Raw genomic sequence first — 25,317 nt, forward strand, 5'->3', positions numbered from 1 at the left:
AGCTGCTTACTCAGGCAGGACTTCCAGTGAGGGTCTCATGGCTGTATCAGTCTCCTGAGTGAGGGACCCGGGGTTCTGCCTACTGAGTGTCAGGAACTGTTCCCCATGAGCCTGGAATGGCAGTCTCAGCCCCAGTTAATGAGCCACTTGGTCTATCCCCTTGTTTTATTTTTTAATTTTTTGCTTATTTTTTTAAAAATACATATTTGTTTATTTCTGGCTGCACTGGGTTTTCGTTGCAGCATGTGGGATCATTCCTTGTGGTGCGCAGGCTTCTCTCTACTTGCGGCATGCCGGTCCAGAGCACGTGTGCTCTGCAGTGGCAGCACATGGGCTTTGGTGGCCCACGGAAGGCGGGACCTTAGTGCCCCGACCAGAGATCGAACCCATGTCCCCAGCATTGGAAGGTGAATTCTTAACCACTGGACCACCAGGGAAGCCCCATCTCCTTGTTTTAGATAGGACGAAACAGAGACCCTGAGAAGTAACAGCAGCCCCAGCCCACACAGCTGGCTTTTTCTGACTTCTTCATTGACCATATGGCAGAGGTTGGATTGAGTCTTCCATCAGTTGAACAAGTAAAGGTTTTTTTCTTTCTGCCCCTTAGTCCATAGGCTCTCTCTTTGCATCACTGATCAAAGAAAGAACCTTCTGAAGATTTCCAATGCCATCTATCACCGTTTGCAAGCCCTGCATGAGAGGAAAAGAGGCAAATGGGATTCTTTCAAGACTAGTCTTTGTAGCACAAATCTGGAATATGTTTAACTTGAACTGGGATGCTGCTGCTGCTGCTGCTGCTAAGTCACTTCAGTCGTGTCCAACTCTGTGCGACCCCAGAGACGGCAGCCCACCAGGTTCCCTCATCCCTGGGATTCTCCAGGCAAGAACACAGGAGTGGTTTGCCATTGCCTTTTCCAATGCATGAAAGTGAAAAGTGAAAGTGAAGTCGCTAGCGACCCCACGGACTGCCGCCTACCAGGCTCCTCTGCCCATGGGATTTTCCAGGCAAGAGTACTGGAGTGGGTTGCCATTGCCTTCTCCTAGTAGGGGATTATAGCTCCTAGGAATCCCACATCTAGCAGTTCAAGTTGGAATGATTTACCTGTGTAGTGGGCAAGCATTTCCAACTGCACAATATTTCTTTGAGAAGAGAGATACTTTCTACTAGAATGATCAGTTTCTACAGGGTAGCAGGTACAACCCTCATTCCGTAAACAGAACAGGGACTATTGGGGGAGCTCTGCCTGCCCCCTGGTGGTTGTAACTATAATTTTTTAAATGTATTTTTATTCATTTCGTTTTGTCTGAGCTCGGTCTTTGTTGCTGCGCGTGGGTGCTGCCGTGGGCTTTCTCTAGTTGCAGTGCTCGGGCTTCTGGTTGCAGTGGCTTTTCTTGGTGCACAGCGGGGCTCCGGAGCTCAGGCTCAGCAGTTGTGGCCCAGGGCTTAGTTGCTCTGCAGCATGTGGAAGCTTCCCGAACCAGGGATCAAACCTGCATCCCCTGCACTGGCAGCCGGATTCTTGACCACTGGACTACCAGGGTGGTCTCGTAACTGTAACTTTTTAACCATTTTAACGACGTTTCAATAACAAAGGACACATGTTTAAAATATACACTTTGGAAAATGTTGACATTGCGTGTACAGTGAAACCGTCACCGAGTCAAGATAATAAACGTACCTGTTGTTCGCAAAAGTTCCTTATACCCTTCTGTCATCCCTCCCTCCACCCTCTCCTATCCCCAGGAAACCACTGATCTACTTTTTGTTACTATACATTAACTTGCACTTTATAGATTATTACAAAAAAGGAATCATACAATGAGATAAATCTTGTCTGGCTTGTTTTACTCAACACGGTTATTTTGAGATGCATCCATGTTGGGTATGTATCCTGCTTATCTCTGAGCAGTAATTCTCATGTGGACATAGTCCAGGGCGTGTATACTTTCACCTGTTGAAATATATCTGCTTCGGTCCAGGTTGTGCCTATTATGAATAAAGCTGCTATGAACATTTATACTCCAGTCTTGGTAAGGCTTGCTTTCTCTTGAAAACATGCCTAGAGGGAGAATGGCCAAGTTGTAAGTGTATCTTTGACATTTAAGCTGTCAAATTGCTTCCAAAGTGGGTGTGCTAGTCTGCATTCCCATCAGCAATGCACAACAGCTTCAGTTGTCTGAGATGCTCACCAACATTTGATAGGAAATCTTAATTTTGGATGTCCTAATTGGGGCATAGTGGTATCTTAGTGGTTTTTATTTGCATTTCCCTAATTTTTGATAAGGGCTTTCCTGGTGGCTCAGTGGTAAAGAATCTGCCTGCCAATGATACCAATGCAGGAAACAGGGGTGCGATCCCTCGACTGGGAAGATCCCCTGCAGAAGGAAATAAGCAACCCACTCTAGTATTCTTGCCTGGAGAATCCCATGGACAGAGGAATCTGGTAGGCCATATAGTCCATGGGGTTGCATTCTGTCGACTTAGCAACGAAACAATTCTTAATAAACATCTTTTCAAGCCTGTTTACCAGTGCTATATCTTCTTTGGTGAGGTGTCTGTTCCTGTGTCTTGTCCATTTTTTATGGGGTTGTTTCTTTTCTTATTGCAAGTTTTCATAATTCTTTATGTATCTGAGTACAAGTCCTTTATTCAACAAGTGATTCATGAATATTTTCTCCAGCCTGTGGCTTATCTTTTCCACATCCTCAACAGAGTCTTTGAGGAGAAGAAATTCTTAAGTTTGATGCAGCTTAATTTACCAGTATTTCATGGATCATGTCTTTGATATTGTATCTGAGAAATCTTTGCCTAACTCATGGTCACAAAGATTGTTCCTCTGTTTCCATCTGCAAATTTTGGATCTGAGTATTACAAATAAGTCTAGGAAATATTTTCAGTTCGTTTTTGTATATGGTTTGAAATATGAATGAAAGTTCATTTTTTGTATATGGACATCCAACTATTGTTGGAAGAGGGTGTTGCTTTCACCAGTGCACTCTCTGGGCAAAACTCTGTTAGCCTTTGCCCTGCTTCATTCTGTACTCCAAGGCCAAATTTGCCTGTTACTCCAGGTATCTCTTGACTTCCTCCTTTTGCATTCCAGTCCCCTATGATGAAAAGGGATCTTTTGGGGGTGTTAGTTTTAGAAGGTCTTATAGGTCTTCAGCATTACTGGTTGGGGCATAGACTTGGATTATTGTCATAGTGAATGGGATGCCTTGGAAACGAACAGATCATTCTGTCGTTTTTGAGATTGCATCCAAGTACAGCATTTTGGACCCTTTTGTTGATTTATTATTTGCAGCCAAAGATAGAGAAGCTCTATACATTCAGCAAAAACAAGACTGGGAGCTAACTGTGGCTCAGATCATGAACTCCTTATTGCAAACTTCAGGCTTAAATTGAAGAAAGTAGGGAAAACCACTAGACCATTGAGGTATGACCTAAATAAAATCCCTTAAAATTATACAGTGGAAGTGACAAATAGATTCAAGGGATTAGAGCTGATAGACAGCATGCCTAAAGAACTATAGATGGAGGTTCATGATATTGTACAAGAGGCAGTGATCAAAACCATCCCCAAGAAAAAGAAATGCAAAAAGGCAAAATGGTTGTCTCAGGAAGACTTACTGAGAAAAGAAGAGAAGCTAAAGGCAAAGGAGAAAAGGAAAGATATACCCACTTGAATGCAGAATTCCGAAGAGTAGCTAGGAGACATAAGAAAGCCTTTCTCAACGATCAGTGCAAAGAAATAGAGGAAAACAATAGAATGGGAAAGACTCAATTTCTTCAAGAAAATTAGAGATAACAAGGGAACATTTCATGCAAAGATGAGCACAATAAAGGACAGAAATGGTCTGGACCTAAGAGAAGCAGAAGATATCAAGAAGAGGTGGCAAGAATACACAGAAAAACTGTACAAAAAAGATTTTCATGACCCAGATAACCACAATGGTGTGATCACTCACCTAGAGCCAGACATCCTAGAGTGTGAAGTCAAGTGGGCCTTAGGACTCATCACTACTAATAAAGCTATTGGAGGTAAAGGAATTCCAGTTGAACTATTTTAAATCCTAATAGATGATGCTGCGAAACTCCTGCACCCAATATGCCAGAAAATTTGGAAAACTCAGCAGTGGTCACAGGACTGGAAAAGGACAGTTTTCATTCCAATCCCAAAGAAAAGCAATGCCAAAGAATGTTCAAACTACTGCACAATTGCACTCATCTCACACGCTAGCAAAGTAATGCTCAAAATTCTCCAAACCAGGCTTCAACAGGATGTGAACTATGAACTTCCAGATGTTCAAGCTGGATTTAGAAAAGGCAGAGGAACCAGAGATCAAATTGCAAACATCTGTTGGATCTTCGAAAAAGCAAGAGAGTTCCAGAAAAACATCTGCTTCATTGACTATACCAAAGCCTTTCACTGTGTGGATCACAACAAAGTGTGGAAGAGATGGGAATATCAGACCACCTTACCTGCCTCCTGAGAAACCTGTATGCAGGCAAAAGAGCAACAGTTAGAACCGGGAAGGTTCTAACAACAGACTAGTTCCAAATTGGGAAAGAAGTACGTCAAGGCTGTATATTGTCACCCTGCTTATTTAACTTAAATGCAGAGTACATCATGGGAAATGCCAGGCTGGATGAAGCACAAGCTGGAATCAAGAGTGCAGGGAGAAATATATATAACCTCAGATATGCAGATGACACCACCCTTAAGGCAGAAAGGGAAGAGCCTTGATGAAAGTGAAAGAGGAGAGTGAAAAAGCTGGTTTAAAACTCAGCATTCAAAAATGAAGATCATAGCATCCAGTCCCATAACTTCATGGCAAATAGATGGGGAAACAATGAAAACAGTGACAGACTTTATTTTAGGGGGTGACTGCAGCCATGAAATTAAAAGAAGCTTGTTCCTTGGAAGAAAAGCTATGACCAACTAAACGGCATATTAAAAAGCAGAGACATTACTTTGCCAACAAAGGTCCATCTAGTCAAGGCTATGGTTTTTCCAGTGATCGTGTATGGATGTGAGAGTAGGACTATAAAGAAAGCTGACTACCGAAAAATTGATGCTTTTGAACTGTGGTGTTGGAGAATACTCTTGAGAGTCCTTTAGAATGCAAGGAAATCCGACCAAAGGAAATGAGTCCTGAATGTTCACTGGAAGGACTGATGCTGAAGCTGAAACTCCAATACTATGGCCACCTGATTCAAAGAACTGACTCATTTGAAAAGCCCCTGATGCTGAGAAAGATTGAAGGCGGGAAAGAAGGGGATGACAGAGGATGAGATGGTTGGATGGCATCACTGACTCAATGGATATGAATTTGAGCATACTCTGGGAGTTGGTGATGGACAGGGAGGCCTGGCGTGCTGCAGTCCATGGGGTCGCAAACAGTCAGACACGACTGAGCAACCGAACTGAACTGAACTGATCCAACTATACCAACACTACTGGTTATATCTTTTTTTCACTGAATTGCCTTTATATCTTTGTTGAAACTCAACTGACCACATTTGGTGGATGTATTTTTATACTCTATTCTCTTCCATTGATCTATTTGCCTATATTGGTGCCAACACCATACATCTCAATTTCTGTAGCTTTTTAGTCTGTGCTGTGTGCTATGCTGAGTCACTCAGCCGTGCCTGACTCTATAGCCTCCCCAGGCTCCTCTGTCCATGGGGATTCTCCAGGCAAGAATACTGGAGTGGATTGCCATGCCCTCCTCCAGGGGATCCCCCAACCCAGGGATTGAACCCAGGTCTCCCACATTGTAGGCAGATTCTTTACCATCTGAGCCACCAGGGAAGCCCAGCTTTATAGCCTACTTAATCCCAAATATTTTCTAATTTGCCCAATTTAATTTTCTCACAGCCTTGTGCTATTTACAATATTTTCCAAATATTTGGATTTTTCAGATATTATTGATTTCTAATTTAAAACATTTGATCATAAATACACTTTGTATGACTTGAATCCTTTTATACTGATTGAAACTTGTCTTCTGGACCATAGTGGTAAGTGTCCTAAATATTCTTGAATCTAAATGTAAAACATAAACCTCTTTAGTTCCGTTCAGTTCAGTTGCTCAGTCATGTCCAACTCTTTGCGATCCCATGAATCACAGCACTCCAGGCCTCCCTGTCCATCACCAACTCCCGGAGTTCACTCAAACTCATGTCCATCGAGTCAGTGATGCCATCCAGCCATCTCATCCTCTGTCATCCCCTTCTCCTCCTGCCCCCAATCCCTCCCAGCATCAGGGTCTTTTCCAGTGAGTCAAATCTTCACATAAGGCGGCCAAAGTATTGGAGATTCAGGTTCAGGATCAGTGCTTCCAATGAACACCCAGGACTGATCTCCTTTAGGATGGACTGGTTGGATCTCCTTGCAGTCCAAGGGACTCTCAAGAGTCTTCTCCCAACACCACAGTTCAAAAGCATCAGTTCTTCAGAGCTCAGCTTTCTTCACAGTCCAACTCTCGCATCCATACATGACCACAGGAAAAACCATAGCCTTGACTAGACGGACCTTTGTTGGCAAAGTAATGTCTCTGCTTTTGAATATGCTATCTAGGCTGGTCATAACTTTTCTTCCAAGGAGTAAGCGTCTTTTAATTTCATGGCTGCAATCACCATCTGCAGTGATTTTGGAGCCCAAGAAAATAAAGTCTGACACTGTTTCCACTGTTTCCCCATCTATCTGCCATGAAGTGATGGGACCAGATGCCATGATCTTCGTTTTCTGAATGTTGAGCTTTAAGCCAACTTTTTCACTCTCCACTTTCACTTTCATCAAGAGGGTTTTGAGTTCCTCTTCACTTTCTGCCATAAGGGTGGTGTCATCTGCATATCTGAGGTTATTGATATTTCTGCTGGCAATCTTGATTCCAGCTTGTGCTTCTTCTAGCCCAGTGTTTCTCATGATGTACTCTGCATATAAGTTAAATAAGCAGGGTGACAATATACAGCCTTGACGTACTCCTTTTCCTATTTGGAACCAGTCTGTTGTTCCATGTCCAGTTCTAACTGTTGCTTCTTGACCTGCATACAGATTTCTCAAGAGGCAGGTCACTTAGAAGAAAACAAATGCCAGAAGCATCAAACGAGGATTTGGCAATGATGTGTTAGATAGGACATCAAAGGCACAAGTATTAAGAGAAAACACACAAATTGGATTTCATAAAAGTTTTTCATATTTGTCCATCAAGCAACTCTATCCACAGAGTCTAAAGGCAACCTAAAGAACAGTGGGAAATGTCTGCGAATCGTATAAATGACAAGGTGCTGCTGCTGCTAAGTCGCTTCAGTCATGTCCGACTCTGTGCGACCCCATAGACGGCAGCCCACCAGGCTCCTCTGTCCCTGGGATTCTCTAGGTATTAGTATCCAAAATATACAGGCCTGTGGAAACTTGACTATAAAAAAAGCAAACAAATTGATTCAAAAATGAACAGAGACTTCCCTGGTGGTCCAGTGGTTAAGACTCTGCAGTTCCACTGCAGGGGGCATGGATCGGATCCCTGATTGGGGAACTAAGATCCCACCTACCACGCAGTGCAGCCAAAAAAAGAAAAAGAGCAAAGGATTTGGATAGACATTATCCAAGGAGATGTGTAAAGGGCTAATAAGCACATAAAAAGATGCTCAGTATAATTTTCATTAGGAAAATGCAAATGAAAATTATGAAAAGAGAGCACCTCACATCCATTAGAATGGCTAATATTTTAAAAAGCAGAAAATAAAGTGTTGGCAAAGATGTGGAGAAATTGAAACCCTTACACATTGTAGATGGGGTTGTAAAATAGTTCAGCTGCGATGGAAAACAATATGGTGGGTTCTTGAAACAATTAAAATGAGAATGACCATACAACCTAGCAAGTTGACTTCTTGGTCTGTTCCTAAGAGAACTGAAATCAGGGTCTCACAGAAATATTTGTACACCCACGTTTGTAGCAGCACTATTCAAGCACAACTGAAGTCTCAGTCTAAAGATAAGCAGGCAAGGAAAAGGCGGTTACGATGAAATATTACTGTCTTAAAAAGGAAGCAAATTCTGATACAAGTAATAGCAAAAAATGAACCTAAAGGACATTACGCAAAGGGACATAAGTCCAATGGACAGGGATAAATATTGCCTGATTCAACTTGTAAGACGTACTTAGAAAAATCAAAGTTAGAAACAGTAAGTACAACAGTGAATGCCAGGACTGAGGGGAGAGGATGGGGATTTATTGCTTAGGAGGTAAGAAAATGCAGTTTCCCAAGAGGAAGAGAGTACAGGGACGGATGGTGCTGACGGCTGCAAACAACGTGAATGGGCCGCACTGAGCTGTACACGTGAAAGTGCGAACACGGTGTAATACACGTGTTACATTACGTGTATTTTACCACAATTAAAAAATTGTGTTCCAAGCAGAGTTGTAGAGCAATTAATGAGAGAACGTATGTAAAATAGTGAGCCCAGGGAATTACCTGAGCAAAAAGGGTCATTCATTGTTTGCACAACTAGGCGCGCACACTCCCGCACAGTGTCATGGGAAGACAGATGCAAAGCTCTCCAATGAACTACAAGCGAGGTCCAGCGCGGGACAGAGACACTGTGACCGGCCTGGGCCTGGGCTGGTTTGGAGGAGGGGCCTCGGGGCAGGGAGGGGCTCCTGCAGATGGGAGGGGTGGCACAGGAAAAGAGTGAGAACATGCGGGTGGGGAGCCCAGGGGTTAGGAGAGGGGAGGGTGGTCACCCTTGCCCTCACCACCTCCATGGGCCAGGATTCAGACACTAGCTGGATGCAGGTTTGCAGAGGGGGAGAGAACCCAGGCCCTCTGAGCAGGAGATGCTGGACCCGAGGCCTGAGCTTTTCATGGGGGAGAAATAGAACCTTCTGGGCTGAAGGCAGCTGCTCAGAACCCCAGTGACCACGGCTGACCCCAGACTGAGCCCAAAGAGGCTGCTGCCTCTATACCTACTTCTGAGCTGAACAGCCTCATTCACCCCACAGTCCCAGGAGGCCACCCAAGGGTGGAACGTCCACAGCAGGACTGTATGTACAATGGGGTGATCCACGGAGGAACGATTCCACCAAGGATGGGTTTCTCCTGGGCTGAGAGATTTTATTTGCTGATGAAAATTCTAGTTCCTTTTTGAAACTGTTTCCTTCCCTAGGATTGCAAGGCCATGAGGACCCCTTTTAAGAGTTCAAAGTGAGGCAGCGGGGATGTACACAGATCATCCTTTGGGTGCATGGTGCTCCAAGCATTGGGTGCTAAGTCGCTTTAGTCACTTCAGTCCCACCCTTTGCAACCCTATGGACTATAGTCCACCAAGCCCCTCTGGCCATGGGATTTCCCAGGCAAGAATACTGGAGTGGGTTGCCACTTCTCTAGAGGAACTTTCCAACCCAGGAATCGAATCTTCATCTCCTTGTCTCCTGCCCTGGCAGGAGGGTTCTTTACCACTAGCGCTTCCTAGTAAGCTCAGATCAGCCTTTGACTTGGGTCAGATTCCAGGTGCAACTTGCTGGGCAGGTGGCAAATTCTGCTGCAGAGCTACAGGCTCCCACCCCTCTTTGGGACAGGGAGGTTGAGTCAGATTAGTCTCAGGGCTGAATGGGGGGACAAGACTAAGTTGAGATATGCTTTATACTATTTAGTTTGACGTAGTTACTTTAAAAACACAAAAGAAGGGGAAGTATTTTCAATCTTAAATGAGAAGAGGAAAAAACTCTTGAGTTTTTCTTTTTCTACATCCAGAATTCAAACCACCATGGCCTGTGTTTTTTAGCAGGTTTGTCTTCGAGGCAACTAACACCAATTTTTAAAGTTCTGATTCTATGATGAGGCTCATTAACATATACAAGAGAGCAACAGAAGATGAGATGGTTGGATAGCATCACCTATTCAATGGACAAGAACTTGGCAATCTCTGGGAGATGGTGAGGGACAGGGAGGCCTGGCGTGCTGCAGTCCCTGGAGTCGCAAAGAGTTGGATACAACTTAGCGGCTGAACAACAATAACATATACACAATTTTGCCTCTTTCCTCCTGAGCCCAGCCTGCCTTTGGCCTTTCCAGCTCTGCCCCAGGAGCCACTCTTGTCCCCACAGAGATCAGAGCCTTTCCAGCTTCCAAGACTCTCCAGGCGCTCCTTGCCCCCTTCTTGCTCAGGCTCTCCTCCCTGTCCTCTCGCAGAACCCGTCTGTGCCTTTTTCCCTCTGCCCTGAATGTCTCAGCTCTTCCCCCTGCTCCCCCAACCCCCTCAAGGATTCCCATATCTATCCGGCAGCTTCCCAGCATGAGGAGCAGGGCCTGACCATCCTCCAGTGCCTGCTGCTTCTCTGCAGGGAAGGCTGCCTCCTCCCTCCAGGTAACCACTGCTCACTCCTCAAGGGTCCCTTCCTCCACAAGCTCCCTGGACCCCAAGCCCAAGCCAGGCTGGGCTGGTGGGTGCTCTTGGGTCTCCCTGCACTCTCCTCCCAGCATCAAATGAGGCCATGTGAACAAAGAACCTACGGGGTGCTAGGCACTTAGCAAGCACTGGGCAGTGCTGGCTCCCTCCCCGCTCCAAAGTTCAAGGCCGCAGTGACTGCCCTTAATCCATGGCCCAGCAGCTCCAGCGCGGAGTGCAGGGACCACGGGGCAGGGTTCTCAGTGCTGGCTCCTGGGGCTCAGGGAAAGGGGATGGGAAGCCACAGCGAGTCTCAGCACCGTCCCTGCAGCTGTGGGCAGGACTGGGAACTGGCGCTTCCTGGAGCCTGGAACCAGAGGTCACAGATACTAACTCACGCAGCAGAAAGACCAAAGAAGTCCACCTTGAGAACAGCTGGAGCAATGGTGACCGCAGGAGTGCGAAGACAAGGAGTTCTGAGTGCTGGTTTTTGACAGAGATCATTCTTAAGGGATGGTGACCAATCGCTTGCTAAGACCCAAAGTGTGAGAAGCGCCTAGTCGAAGTGGTTTTGTTAAGCTCGGGTTTGGAGGTGGAGCGCAGACCTGGGACGCAGAAGCCAAGTCCCCGCCCCTACTCCCGGGTGGTTCAAGGCGAACCCCGACGGTCTAGGGCGGTAGCAGGGCCCCGCCAGCAGCGGCCTGGGGTTCCTCTTTCCTTGACCCCGAAATCCAGGCCTCAACCCTCGCGGGTGCACCCGGTTCCCGGAGCAAGTGCTCGGTCAGCGCGGAGCCAGAGACGTGCGCCTCTGATTCCGAGGCGGACACCCGCGCGCCTGCATAGCCACCGGAACGGCTTCGGGCGGTCGCAGGCTGCCCAGGGGTTCCGCGGTCTTCACCACCTTCCCCGACCTGCTCTTCATCTTCGAGTTTGTGAGTCGCGGAGGATCAGGGAGGGCGGGCTGGGACGGGATGGGGTGGGCAGTGCCGCGCGCGCTCTCCCCTCCCGCCCGTCCCGGAGCGGCCCTGGTCCGGGAGCACTGGGTCGGGTAGAGAAGGAGAGTGAGGACTGTCTCTTCCCCACCGCCACACGCAGTCTTCTGGCCCCTTCTAGCCCACGACGACGGGGAGACCGTCTTAGGTGGAGAAACCAAACTCACTCGGCTCAGTGGTCGGAAGCTGGCCCGGGTCCACCGGGAGCGCGCCGGTACCAAAGCTGCGCTCCCAACTTGCCTCCCATGGGCTTCTTGGCAATCGACGTCCTTGTAGAGGCGCCCAGCTCTCTCCATGGTTAGGAATTTGTTTAAAAAATAGAAAAATCGGCATAAGAAAGATTAAGTATTACCAAAAGAGGTGTGGAGATAGGGTTGGTGTTGGAGGAGAAACCGGATCCGGATTATTTTCTCTTGGACGTTTCTGGCAAGTGAACGGAATTTTGGCAATCTGGAAATGATAAAACCGGCCATCGTTTGCTCGCCACAGTGCCCCGTGTGAGGGATGGAGGGAGGGAGAGGGGCCTGCGAGAGCCGGGTGACCTTGAGCATCCAAGGACTCCTCCCCCTGCAGTTGGTCCCTCCTTACGCTGGAGCCGCACAGCCTCAAGCCGAGGCTGCGGGAAAGTGTAAGGTCGGACCCCGGGGGCCATGATGGGCCGCCCCTCCTCTCCCCAGCCGCGGGGGAAGTCCCTAACGGAGGGCGCCTCCCAGATGCCAGGGACCAAGGACAGCACACTCCGCCAGCTAAAGCCGCCTCGCCCCCAGCTGCATGAACCGCGCCGCCTCAGCTGCATAAGCCGCCCGCCTCAGCCGCATAGAGAAACCTATCAGCTCGCGACGCTGCAAACCAGCAGCCTATCCAAACTCCCATCCGCTAACACAGCCATCCCTCGCGACGTGCATATATAAACAAACTCCCAACGCGGTTCGGCGCGGATTCCCTCGACCTGCCCCGTTCGGTCCGGGAACCCCACCCGGGAGCGCTTCGCCATTAAAGCCCGTTAGACATTTTTTGGTGTACCTGGTCCTCTTTTACCTAACAGAAAGCACTTCTTCCTCTGGGCTCCTGTGAAGTGCTCCCTGTGGGACCCAGCCTAAACTTCCCAGGGCCTCGCCTAAAGGCGGTGGAGGGATGGCAGGCAGGCTGTATTCCTTCTGAGGCTTTAACGCCAGAAGCCTCGAGTCTCATTTCCCTGCAACCCCACCGCAGAAATGGCCGCCTGGAGAGTCCGTTGGAAAAGAAAACGTCCAAACCTGTTTAGAAATGGGACCCCAGCTTCTTGTCTCCTGATTGTCAAGGAGATGTGAACAGCAAAGGAAGCAGGTTCTGTCTTCCCTGGAGGGTTGGGGGAGATGGCAGAAGGGGTCAAGGTAGCCTGGTCACACCCCTGTGGAGGAGCTGACATCTAGGAGAAGCCCTGGACACCTCTGGAGCTAGCCAGCCACACCATTTGTAGGTGGGGACACTCAGGCCCAGAGTGGAAAGGACTGGCATCCACTAGAATGTTCCTTCCCAGACCACTCATCTCTGCTTCCAGTCAGCACTGAGCCTGTGCTTGCTCAAGGTTTCTGGAAATGATCCTGTAGAACCTAAGACCAGGGAATAAGTAGCGAATGGGTGGTTCCTTCAGAGCCTACTGTATTTACAAAGGCAAGTTTTGTGACCGAAAGAGACGCTGGCTAAAGGTGAGGTGCGGCGGGGCAGAGAGAATTTTTAAGCAACAAAAGGACTTACTAGTGTCTTGTAGGTTGCCCTGATGAGCGGCTTGCTCTGCCTTTGTAACTGTTTGGGGAGCATTATAACAAGAGTCAGGAGAGAGTGTGTTAGTTGGGCTTTATGCAGAAGACTCCGGTGCACCCTCCTCCTCTTGCGCAGACAAGGTCTGGCTCAGGTGGCAGCAAGTGTGTGTGCTGGGGGTAGGAGGATCCTGGTATCACAGAAGGGACAGCCTCCCAGCGCCCTCTGCCTCCTTTGTCATCACAGCTTAGTGGATGGAGTGCCAGAGTGAAGGATGAGCCCAGCCTGCTGGGGGGAGTCCTAGGTGATGAGGAGTATCCCCCTAAATCAACAAAAGTAGACAACCAGGTGTAGGAAATCTCAGCTCTATGGACTACCTGAAATGCATCATTTTGATGCCTGCAGATAGTAGCGGCTTCTAAGAAAAATGTCTCCTTTGCCCCAAATACTTCTCTCACACCTGTCTTAGAAGTAATTTTTTTCTCTTCCCCATCAACTCCTGCTTTCAGGATCACACCCCTCCCACTTCTAGAGGGCCCTGATGCCTCAGTGTCATCCCAAATTTTTTACTTCCTCCTTGAATTGGGGGTGGGCTCATAGGGTGCCTGGGAGGGCAGAAAAGAAAGCAGATGGCCGTTCTTTATATTTTTGTCTGTACAAGTGGTACACATACAAAGCTGTATGTGTTTTGATGTGTGGAAAGAGTAGAGAACTAAAGGGCCTAAGAAGGACCTGGCCAATCTGGGAGGGTTGTTTATGTTTTTTTTAAATTATGAACTGTTTCAACAACAAAACATATACAACCCCGTTAAGAAGATGGACAAAGGACTTGAATACACAGTACTCCAAAGAAGACATGCAAATGGTCAATAAGCACGTGAAAAGATACCCATCATCATCAATCATTAGGAAAATGAAATCAAAGCCACAGTGACTACTGACCCGTTGTGCGACAGCTACTGAGCCTGCAGGCCCTGGAGCCTGCGCTCCTCAGCGAGAGAAAGCACTGCCAAGAGAAGGCTGCGCACTGCAGCTGGAGAGGAGCCCCGCTCCCACAACTAGAGAAAAGCTTGCACAGCAATGAAAATAAAATAAATGAGTAAAATATTTTAAAAGCACAATGAGCTACTACTCCACATGAAATTAGGACTACTGTTATCAAAAAACTGGAAAATACGTACTGGCTAGGATGTGGAGAAATTGGGACCCTCAGACATTGCTGGTGGGAATGTAAATTTGTTCACCTGCTATGAAACCCAGTTTGGTAATTCCTCAGAAATAATTACCAGCCATCATCACAAAAATCTACGACAATAATGGAGAGGGTGTGGAGAGAAGGAAATACCTCCCGCACTGTTGGTACAAATGTAAATTGGTACAACCTCTATAGAGAACAGTAGTATGGAGGTTCCTTAAAAAACTAAAATAAAGCTACCATATGATACTGCAATCCCACTCCTGGGCGTATATCTGGAGAAAAACATGGTCTGAAAGGAAATGTCCGCCTCAGTGTTCTTTGCAGCACAGTTTAAAATAGCCAAGAAACGAAAGCAATCTAAAAGTCCATTGACAGATGAATAGATGAAGAAGATGAGGCACATACATGCAATGGCATATTACTCAGCCATTTAAAAGAATGAAATAATGCCAGCTGCAGCAACATCAGTGGGCCTGGAGATGACCATACAAAGTGAAATAAGTCAGATATCACATGATATTGCTTATGTGCAAATCTTTTAAAAAGTATACAAATGAACTTATTTATAACAGAAACAGACCCACAGAGAATAAATGGCTACCCCGGGGGAAGGGTGGGGGCAGGGATAGATTGGAAGTTTGGGATGGACATGTACACACTGCTATATTTTAAATAGATAACCAACAAGGACCTACTGTATAGGTCCTTGTACAGGGAACTCTGCTCAATATTATTTAATAACCTAAATTGGAAAAGAATTTGAAAAAGAATAGGTGCGTGTATATGTATAGATGAATCACTTTGCTGCACACTCGAAATGAACACAACTTTGTTAATCATCCATCCTCCAATGTAAAATTAAAATTTTTAATTAAAATTTTAAAAACATAATAATAATCACCACATGACCCAGCAAGTCCAAACCTAGGTTTATGACCGAAAGAATTGAATACAGAGACCTGAATAGGTTCATAAACATGCATGTTTATAGCAGCTCCATTCACAATAATGAACAGATGGGAATAGCCCAGATGTCCCATCAGCGGGTGAATTAATAAAGAAACTGTGACATTCTAGGCAATGGAATATTACTCGGCCTTAGGAAGGAATGAAGCACCGATCCATACTGTGAAGTGAAGTCGCTCGGTCGTGTCCGACTCTTTGCGACCCCGTGGACTGTAGCCCACCAGGCTCCTCCGTCCATGGGATTCTCCAGGCAAGAATACTGGAGTGGGTTGCCATTTCCTTACTGTAGAGTTAATAAATCTGAAACCGCCATGCTGAGAAACCAACACAAAAGGTCACATGGTGCAGGATCCCATTTATATGAAAGGTACAGAATAGATAAAGCTATAGACACAGAACACAAATCAGTGGTTTACCAGGGCCTGAGACGAGAGGGAAATGGGGAGCAGTTTAATGGGCATGGTGCTTCCTTTTGGGGTGATAAAATGTTTTGGAGTTAGAGGTGGCGGACTGCACAGCATCATGAATGTATTAAATACCACCAAACTGGTCAAGGTGAAATGGTTCATTTCCTGTTGTGCCAATTCCACGTCAGTTTGTTTTTTCCAGGTTCGATGCATGAGACAGGGTGCTCGGCTCTGGTGCACTGGGATGACCCAGAGGGATGGGATGGGGAGGGAGGTGGGAGGGGGGCTCAGGATGGAGAACACATGTACACCCATGGCAGATTCATGTCAATGTACAGCAAAACCAATACAATATTGTAAAGTAATTAGCCTCCAAAAATAAATAAATAAAAAGTGAATCTAAAAATAATAATAAGAATAATTTATTTATTTGGGCTGTGCTGGGCCGTCGCTGCTGTGCGGGCTCCTCTCTAGTTATGGGAGTGGGCTGACTCCCACTGTGGTGTTTGGGCGCCTCCTCTTCTCGCCGCGCACAGGCTCGAGGGCATGTGGGCCTCATCTGCGCGGGCTCCAGAGCACAGGCTCAGTAGTGGCCCACAGACTTAAGTGCTCCGAGCCACGAGGCATCTTCCCAGACCAGGGATCAAACCGGCCTCTCCTGTATTGGCAGGTGGGTTCTTTACCACTGAGCCACCAGGGAAACCCCTCCACTTCAGCTTCTTAAAAATTAAGAACTATTTCAAACATTATAGAAAAGTATATATAATATTTTTGGAGAAGGAAATGGTAACCCACTCCAGTATTCTTGCCTGGAGAATTCCATGGAAAGAGAAGCCTGGCGGGCTACAGTCCGTGGGGCTGCAAAGAGCTGGACACAATCGAGTGACTAGCACTACAGTATATATAATACTTTAATGAATACCCTTGTACTTATCACTGTTTTGTCAAATCTTAATGTTCCACTCAGTATTAAGGAAATAGAACTTTTAGATGACATCTAAGCCCCCTGGATACTCTGCTTATTACTGTCTCTTCTTCCAGCTACAGAACCACCCCTAAGCTAAATGTGTGTTCAAGGTTAAAACTTGACTGCACCCCTAACTCCCTATGACTACACGTGGTGTGGTTTTATGTTTTCTCACGCCCTGTACATATCCTTCTGCAACAGGCTTTTCATGCAGCCTTGTTCTGAGGTTCGTACATGTTGACACTCTTTACGCATCTTCTGTTGATGGGCGTTTGGGCAATTTCCAACTGCTTCATTTTGATACTGCACACGGCACGGCCAAAGAACATTCTTGGATGTTGGGAATTTCTTTCAGGAACACATACACTGGGTCATAGGGGTTGCATGTCCTCCTATTCCCAAATGTTAGCACATCGGTGTCCAAAAGGGTTATTCCCCCTTCCACAGCCCAGGAGCGGAGTTACCAAGAAGCTAATAAATATTAATTAAGCTCAGGACCCCTGCTTGCGCAGACTGCAGACTGTTTGCAAGACTCTGGTTTGCTTTGCATTCTTTTAGAAAGAAGGTTCCCATATTGTGTAACCTTCCTGACTCCCACCAGCAGCTTATCAAAGTCTCCATTGTTCCCAGACCTTGCCTCATTGCCTCACTTGGTAGAGTCAGACTTTGTAATTTTCTGCTAGTCCAACGGATGTGAAAGGCTTAATCAGTTTTTAAATATGTGGTCCAATGAGTTGTTGCTTACTCCCAGTCCATATTCCAAACCTGACTTCCCAATAGCCTGGGAGTTGCAGATCCCAGACCTTCAGCCTCCAGGTCAGCAGGGTGGACGCCACTCCCCCTGCAAGACCAGGAAACTGCCCAGTAGCAGGGAAGAGTAGTATTTCGGATGGGGAATGGCAGCTCTCCCCGGGCCTGCACCCCTACCCTGGAGCTCCTGACCTCTGAAGGCTGCAGGGCCGTCACAGGAAGAGGGAGACAGGCATGACCGGGTGGTGTAAGCCTGTCTCTCTGAGCCACACACACCACGCAGCTGGTGCCAGAAGTGGGGTCACAGAACAGAGCATGCTGAACTGGGGGAGGATGGGGGAAGGGGCACTTCCTCTGCAGTTCACCAGCCCCAGGGCCGAAGGACAGCTGGCAGCAGGAGCAAGGCTCATGGGGCAGTCTCCTCTCCACCACTGTGACTCTTCTCCTGGCCATTTCTAAAGCCGACCCTACATACCAGGGCAATGTCATGGTGAACCTTGTGTCACCTTGTGTAAATGTCACACACACGCAGAGGTGTGTGACCTGGCTCCACAGCCAGCCTCGACAGGCTGGCTGGCACTCAGCAGCTGTGGGGATGTGAGCAGGCAACTGTGCCTCAGTTTTTGCATCAATAAAATGGGGACATGACAATATATACCTTGGGATGCTGTGAGGAATAAGTGAATGTCATATACACAAAGCTCTTAAGACAAGTGATGCACACAGTTACTGCTCAGTAGCAATCAGGTGCAATTATTAATTTATTAATGCCTCAAATGCATGGTCTGAGATCACCTGGCTAGTGTGTGCTGAAAGGGAGCAAGTGGGGAGGGGGCAGGGGCAGTAAGGATGATCCACACCACATTTTCTTTAGATGCCCTTCTCAGGCAGGACGCTGAGTAGATTTGGGGGTGGGTGAGGCTGTTGAGGGAACATTCAACTTGTCTCTGGGTCGAGTACCACACAGATAACCTATCTCAATAAGGGCGTCCCAAAGACTCTTCTCCCCAAAGAGGGGAAATGGAGGGCAGAAGTGGGCATGTCCTCTGCCAGGAGCCACTCTGGCCAGCCTGACCAGGGGTGGTGACCAAGGAGAAGAGGATGCTGTGGCTGCCCGCCCCTGTCTTGTGCCTTCAGGGTGGCACCAGCATGGTGCCAGGACCCTGGGGAAAGCTCTGTGAATTCTGAGCATGTATTAATAGCAAATTGCTATATCTGCCAGAAAGCATAGGAGCAGTTACCACTGGGCCTCTTGTCATGTCAATTTATCACTGTCTGGCAGGGCACTGTTTCAGGGCGAGGGCACCGGCTGGCATTAAACCTTGTCCCCAATCTCCCAGAGCCTCCATCGTGCCCTCCAGCTGCCTGCTGATAAGCCAGACACCGTGGATCGAGGGACCTGGCCAGAAGGGGGCCACCCAACCAGCTCTTACGTCTTAGGACTCTTCCCTAAGACAGACCAGCCCTCAGTGGTCGCCGTTCACAGTGCCCCACTGTGGGTGCCGGTGCGGCTAAGTCCTTCATACCCCGCTGACCTGGAAGCCCACTCTGAGAGCACCCTTTCCTGTACTGCAGGCCAGTCCTGGGGTCTGTTCCCTGCCTGATGTACGACACTGCCCATGTCCCTGGCACACACACACGGGGCTCTCTGAGATACTAGTTCTCAGCATGCGTCCACAGGGAAGGGACTGGCGTTTATCTCCTACCTGGCCGAGGTGTATGAATCAGAAGAGAATCCTCGACCGCAAGGGCAGAAGGGTAAAACTGACACCCACACCCTTCCCAAAGAGAGAGCCTGGGGCCCTGTAGAGCAGCGCCGTTGGCTGAGGCGCTCTGCTCACTGCTGCAGGCGCACTGCTGTGAGCTCACCACGCTGCCGGCCCCCTGGGTGCCTCCCATCTCATCTCCTATTTTTCTTGCACAGAACTCACTCCTGTCTAATCTAAGCATCCAAGGATTTTTTTTTGTCTCTTATGGCTGACATTCATATTTTTCATGAAACCTCCTTATTCCTCTGTATCCTGCTGGGTAAAGCCAGTGGGCACAGGGAGGGAAGAGGGTCCTTCCAAATGAGGGCAAGCCTGTCTACAAGCCCTTGGTTTTGTGGATCTGAGGTCATGACCTCTACGTTTGTCCTTACGCTCCTGGAGCTCCCTGACCCTGAGGACACCAAGCAGAGTGTCTTCTGGATAATGACAAGGAAAAGAGTAATTTTTCATGCCTGCCCTAGGTCATCCAAGACCAGGCCCTCTTGGGTCCTTCCCACTCCTGCCACGCCTCCAGTAGATAGAGTGCTTCCTGGACTTGGTCATTTAAGGGCCAACTTTTTTTAATGCTAGTAGCATAGTGTAGCTAATTCATTTTGCAAAGTAAAGACCAAAAGGATCAACTAGTCACTACCATTTTATAAAAGAAAGGATATTTTTATATCAAAAATACTTGCTGTTATTCAGTTGCTCAGTCATGTCCGATTCTGTGACCCCATTGAGTACAGCACACCAGGTTTCCCTGTCCTTCACCATCTCTCAGAGTTTGCTCACACTCACGTCCATTGAGTCAATGATGCCATCCAACCACCTCATCCTCTGTCATCCCCTTCTCCTCCTGCCTTCAATCTTTCCAGCATCAGGGTCTTTTCCAATGAGTTGGCTCTTTGCATCAAGTAGCTAAAATATTGGAGCTTCAGCATCAGTTCGGTTCCAATGAGTATTCAGGGTTGACTTCCTTTAGGATTGACTGGTTTGATCTCCTGGCAGTCCAAGAGATTCTCAAGAGTATTCTCCAGAACCACAATTCAAAAGTATCAAGTGTTTGGCACTCAGCCTTCTTTATGGTCCAGCTCTCACATCTGTACATGATGACTGGGAAAACCATAGCTTTGACTATATGGGCCTTTGTCAGCAAAGTGATGTCTCTGCTTTCTAATACACTGTCCAAGTTTGTCATAATTTTTCTTCCAAGGAGCAAGCATCTTTTAAAAGATTTCATGGCTGCAGTCACGGGATTTTGGAGCCCAAGAAAACAAAATCTACAACAGTTTCCACTGTTTCCCCATCTATTTGCCATGAAGTGATGGGACCGGATGCCATGATCTTAGTGTTTTGAATGTTGAGTTTTAAGCCAGCTTTTTCACTCTCCTCTTTTACCTTCATCAAGAGGCTCTTTAGTTCCTCTTTGCTTTCTGCCATCCAGAAATTAGGAAGGATATAACCTCAGAACTAGCTCTAGAAAGGATGGCATAAATCCTTTCTAGTGCTAACAAATTTTTACCTTGTATATGACTCAGTTTGCCCATCTCACAAATGGTTCAGTATGAGGATTAACGGAGTTAATATTTGTGAAGAGCCCCAGCTCCCCAGCGTAACCTCTGGGCCTGGGCTCTCCTGGTCTGGCCGTCACCCCTTCTCTCCCTCCCTCTGCAGGTCTCTGAGGGGCTGGTGTGGATCCTCATTCTCTTGGCCCAGGTGCCTGTCCCCCTGGCCCAGGGCTGGGTCCTCTTCGTGTCTGTGTCCTGCTTCGTAGCCACCACTCTCCTGGTTTTCCTCTACACTGTTGGTGCCCATAAGAACTGGAATTTCTGGATCACCCTGGTGAGTCCAGCCCTGCATGTCTGGGGCAGGGGGTAGTGATGGACGCTCTCCCCCGGGAGGCGGGCTTTCCCAGTGCTGGGTGAGGAGCCCTGTTGGGGTCTCCTGCCCGCCCTCCAAGGCCGAGCAGCCCACAGCAGCCCAGGGCTCCCGCGGCAGGAGGCTGACTGACGCTGTCCCTGCCTGGTTCTCCAGGGGCTGCTCTGCCTTCTCCTCTGCGATCACCCGTTTCCTGGAAACCAGCAGCCCAACATCCCTCTCTGTCCCTCCCGCACTTGCCAGGGGTCGGTCGGCCTCTCCCACCACCCAGCAGGACTGGCTTTCGCCTCCAGGGAGGGGCCGGGGCGCCAGGGGTGGGTCCCACTGCCCAGTGTGAGGCGTGCTCACTGCCCCGCTCCCATCCCCGCCTCTAACGCAGGGTCACCAGAGAGGAGCCTGGCCGGGGAAGAGGGATGGCCTGTGATCTCCCTTCCGCATGATTCTGTCTTGAGGGCCTTGAAGAGGGGAAACTGACACCTGGGCCACCTGCCCTGACCTCCCCTGGACGGGGGTGGGGCCGTTAGCCAGGCCTGTTACTCTCCAAAGGCCTGCAGCCTAGACTTTAGAAACCCCTCCATTCACAACTACTCAAAGCCCCGTTCTAGTACTTTTTTCCTTTTAACTATACCTGGAGCCCACTAGACTGCTCCCCAAAATGAACAACAAAACAATGGACACGGCCTAACCTTTTTACTCTGCGCTGGCACCAAGACCACATCTGAACTCCGGACCGTGACTGCACATAACACAACTCACGTCCAAAACCGATTTCCAACAATCCAAGAGGCCCTCTCCCAGCCCTTACTAGATCTCATCTCAGGTGAAAATCCCTCCTCCTTTAAAGTCCTTACTCTGGCTCCCAAACCAAGGAGCAGCCCTGGTTAGTTAGTCCTTGTGAGGAGGGGGCTGGGGGTGGATCGGAGGTTGGGCGGGGAAGGGGTAAAAGGAAGCCACGGAGGGTAACAGAGGGGCCTGGCCAGGCAGGGACAGGTGGGGTCAGTGGGCCCCCTGGGACCATAGCTGCCCACGCCACCACTGGCACCCCATCTCTCTGATGGCCCTTTCTGACCTGCAGGACACAGCGTACCATTGCCTCGCCGCCCTGTTTTACTTCAGCGCCTCTGCCCTGGAAACTCTGGTCACTATCGGCCTGCAAGACGACAAAACAAAAATTACAGTGAGAACATCTCCGCTGTGGTGAGTCCTCAGTTCAGCCTCAGTTCAGCCTCAGTGTCCACAGCTCCCGCTGCCCACCGACGGGGGTTCTGAGCAGAAGGATTCCCGAGTCCTCTCTGGTGGTTCTTAGTTTGCTTAATTCTCAACCAAGTAAACCTTCCCCCTCATTTCTGGAAAAACAAAGCCCCAGACAAGGGAACTGATGCGCCCAGACCCCCTCGGGCACAGTCAGTGCTGCAGTGCCCAGGCCCGCGCTAGCCAGGGGTCTGAGCCTGGGTGGGCTCTGAGGGGGCAGACGTGGGAGGGGGCGTGACCGTGAGGGCCTGGCACTGTCGGAGCTCCTGTGAACAATCTCATTTTCCCCTCACAGCAGCCCGAGGATGCGGGTGCTGTTATCACACCCATTGCACAGATGGGGAACCAGGGCCCCGAGAGCCTGCACAACCCCCCCTGGGGTGACCAGGAGCTGGAGGGGCCTGGGGTCCAGGCCAACTCCTCTGTCACCCACACTCTTAGCACAAGTGTGAGCACAGAGTCTGCCCACCTGGGCTCCAGGCTGTCCCTGAGGGTCTTCCAGGGAAGCTCGCGGTCAGGGCGGGGGCAGTGTTGAGGCCAGGGATGGGAAACTGAGTGGCCAGTGCCTCCCAGGCCCTGGCTCTGGGACTGCAGGGAGGCCCCTCCAGGCACAGCGTGTCCAGACCTCCAGCTGTGGGTGTTTGCTTCTGGGATTAGACCTTTGTCTCTTGTCCACGGTATCGCCTTCCTGACTGCTCTGAGAACCTGTGCGGTAAGAGGGTGTGAACTTCACACTCATTCTGCGAGTCTCTTGCTCCTTCTGAGCCTCACCTATAAAATGAGACAGCAATTCTTTTTGTTTCCCTGGAGGATAAGAGAGCTATTAAACTACTTCCTCCCAAGGCTTCCCAGGTAGCAATGGGTAGAACAGGGGCTGGAACCTCCCTCACCCCATTAGAATAGATGGGGTGAGACTGTGTCTCCGGGGCACCTTGCCTGCAGGTCCCTAAGCTCTAAAAGGAACATCCTCCTACTTCAGGGACAAGACCCCTTAGTGGGCCATGAGTTCATGACCTAAGTTTCTCATTGCTGAAATGGATCAGAACGACAGTTCAAGAGAGAGGGGACATATGTATAACCTATGGCTGATTCATGTTGATGTATGGCAGAAACCAACACAATATTGTAAAGCAACTACCCTCCAATTAAAAATACATAAATTTAAAAAAAAAAAAAAAGAATGGCAGGGAATGAGAATGTATTGTTTCCTCGAACTCTTTTCCAGAGTTGTGCTTATGTAGGCTTGCATCAGGGTGCTAATTCATATGAGATGTATTTCTCACCATGAACATTGTTTAAAAAGCAAGAAAAAGTTGAAGAAACATTACTCCTTACTTAGATTTCTAGGAAATCCTGAGGTCAGATGTGATGACAGACCACAGCATGACCATCCCAGGTGCCAAAGCTCTGTCCCCTCACACCTTTTGGGAAGGGTAGGTCAGAAGGCAGCAGAGGACGAGATGGTTAGATAGCATCACTGACTCAGCGGACATGAACTTGAGCAAACGGGAGATGGTGAAGGACGAGGAAGCCTGGCGTATTGCAGTTGATGGGATCACAGAGTCAGACACCACTGAGTGAACAACAGAACAGAGGTTGAAATAAAGCCCACGGGGTGGGCGCCGCTGGGCTCTGGGAAGGGGGTTAGTGCGGGTACCCTTCCCGCTCCCAGAGGGAGGGGTCTCGGGGAGAGCGCCTCGAAGCCTGTCTGCTAGCCTCCAGGGGCTCACCCCTTTCCCTGGGGAAGCCACACGCTCCCCTCAGCTCCCAGCCGCTCCCCAGTTCCATAAGCAGGGTCCTCTCATGGTCCCTGGGACCCCCTCAACTGTCCCACAGAGTGGGAGCCTCTCCCATACGGGTGCATCTCCCAAGACAGTGCCCAACTACAGCAAGGCAGCACCTGGGCTGCTCCTCCTCCCCTTGGGAGGGTCATCCGCCTCCCCCGTCACCTTCAGATGACTGTTTCTACACCCCTCACAGTAGAGAACCCATAGGTACCTCCCTCATCCCGACCCCAGCAGCTGGAAACTCTTGACCCCACACCCAAGGCCAAGTCAGATACAGGTGTTTGCTTGTGGGCAGGCAGCCCTCGGGGCCAGCCACTCCCAGCTGGGTGATAGGCTAGACGGTGCCCAGGTGAAAAGATGGCAGGTCAGGGCCTTGACCAGGCACAGGATGACCGTTTGCCACATTTCTCAGCCTCTGCTCCCAGCAGCTTTCTCAGGAAGCCCCTTCCTTTCAGTAGAAGCTCAAAATTCCTCCTGCCCATGCCAGTCCCTCACTTCCTGTGTCCTGGCTTCCTGGCCTATGCTTGTGAAATTCAGGATCTTAGCGTAAAATTCCGGTGGGGGTCTGAGGATGTCCAGGCAACAATGAGACCTTAACCAGAGCCAGCAAACCCACGCGGTCATATTCTCTGAGCCAAGGCTGCTGGAATCAAAGCTGGTGGACTCTGGTCATCCTGGTGTGCAGGAAGGAAGTTTTCCATGAAGAGCAGGGGATATTTGCCTGCAAATATCTTTGGAGGGGTCTCTGAGGGCCCTCGTTTCCAACTGGGTGGCACCAAATGGAGATATGTGATGGCAGATTGTTGACTTTGCATGCCAAGGTCAGGAAATGCAATAGGTCACCTGGAGTCGGTGCCTAGAGCATTCTGGGCTACACTTGGGCTCTGAAGGAAAGGATGACTGTGTGGGTGATGGGAAGCAACGGCAGTCCACACTCTTCAGGGCCAAGTGTCATGCGAGCAGCCAGCCCAGCTTGGAAGGCCCATGGCTTGCCCTCTCACCAGGCACCCCCGTTAATGGTTATTTCTCTTGGCTGCAGGTGTTTTCAGTCATAGTCACACTGCTGTACGTGGTCCATGCTGTGTTTTCTTTAATCAGATGCAAGGTTTCCTATAGGAACAGAGAACATTCCTTGAAACACAGACAGTGGACCCTAATCAGGCTGCCTTCCAGCATAACATTTGAGGCTGCAGAATTGCTCTCGATTGTGGAAAAATAAAACAAAAAGCGACTTTC

The 25,317-nt window shown here is 48.9% G+C and overlaps 1 protein-coding gene across 1 annotated transcript; it reads left to right on the top strand.

The window, feature by feature from the left end:
* The first annotated feature begins 290 nt into the window (after positions 1–290).
* LOC120851792 (myelin and lymphocyte protein-like) lies at positions 291–25,317 on the top strand. Its single transcript, XM_040224794.1, is given in 7 exon segments — positions 291–353; positions 10,202–10,376; positions 11,217–11,329; positions 20,840–21,007; positions 22,119–22,203; positions 22,206–22,240; positions 25,121–25,317. Coding segments are annotated over 7 exon segments (819 nt in total). The 3' UTR covers positions 25,301–25,317.

The sequence above is a fragment of the Oryx dammah genome, unplaced genomic scaffold, assembly GCF_014754425.2.
Source record: "Oryx dammah isolate SB20612 unplaced genomic scaffold, SCBI_Odam_1.1 HiC_scaffold_25, whole genome shotgun sequence".
NCBI classification, from domain to species: Eukaryota; Metazoa; Chordata; class Mammalia; order Artiodactyla; family Bovidae; genus Oryx; species Oryx dammah.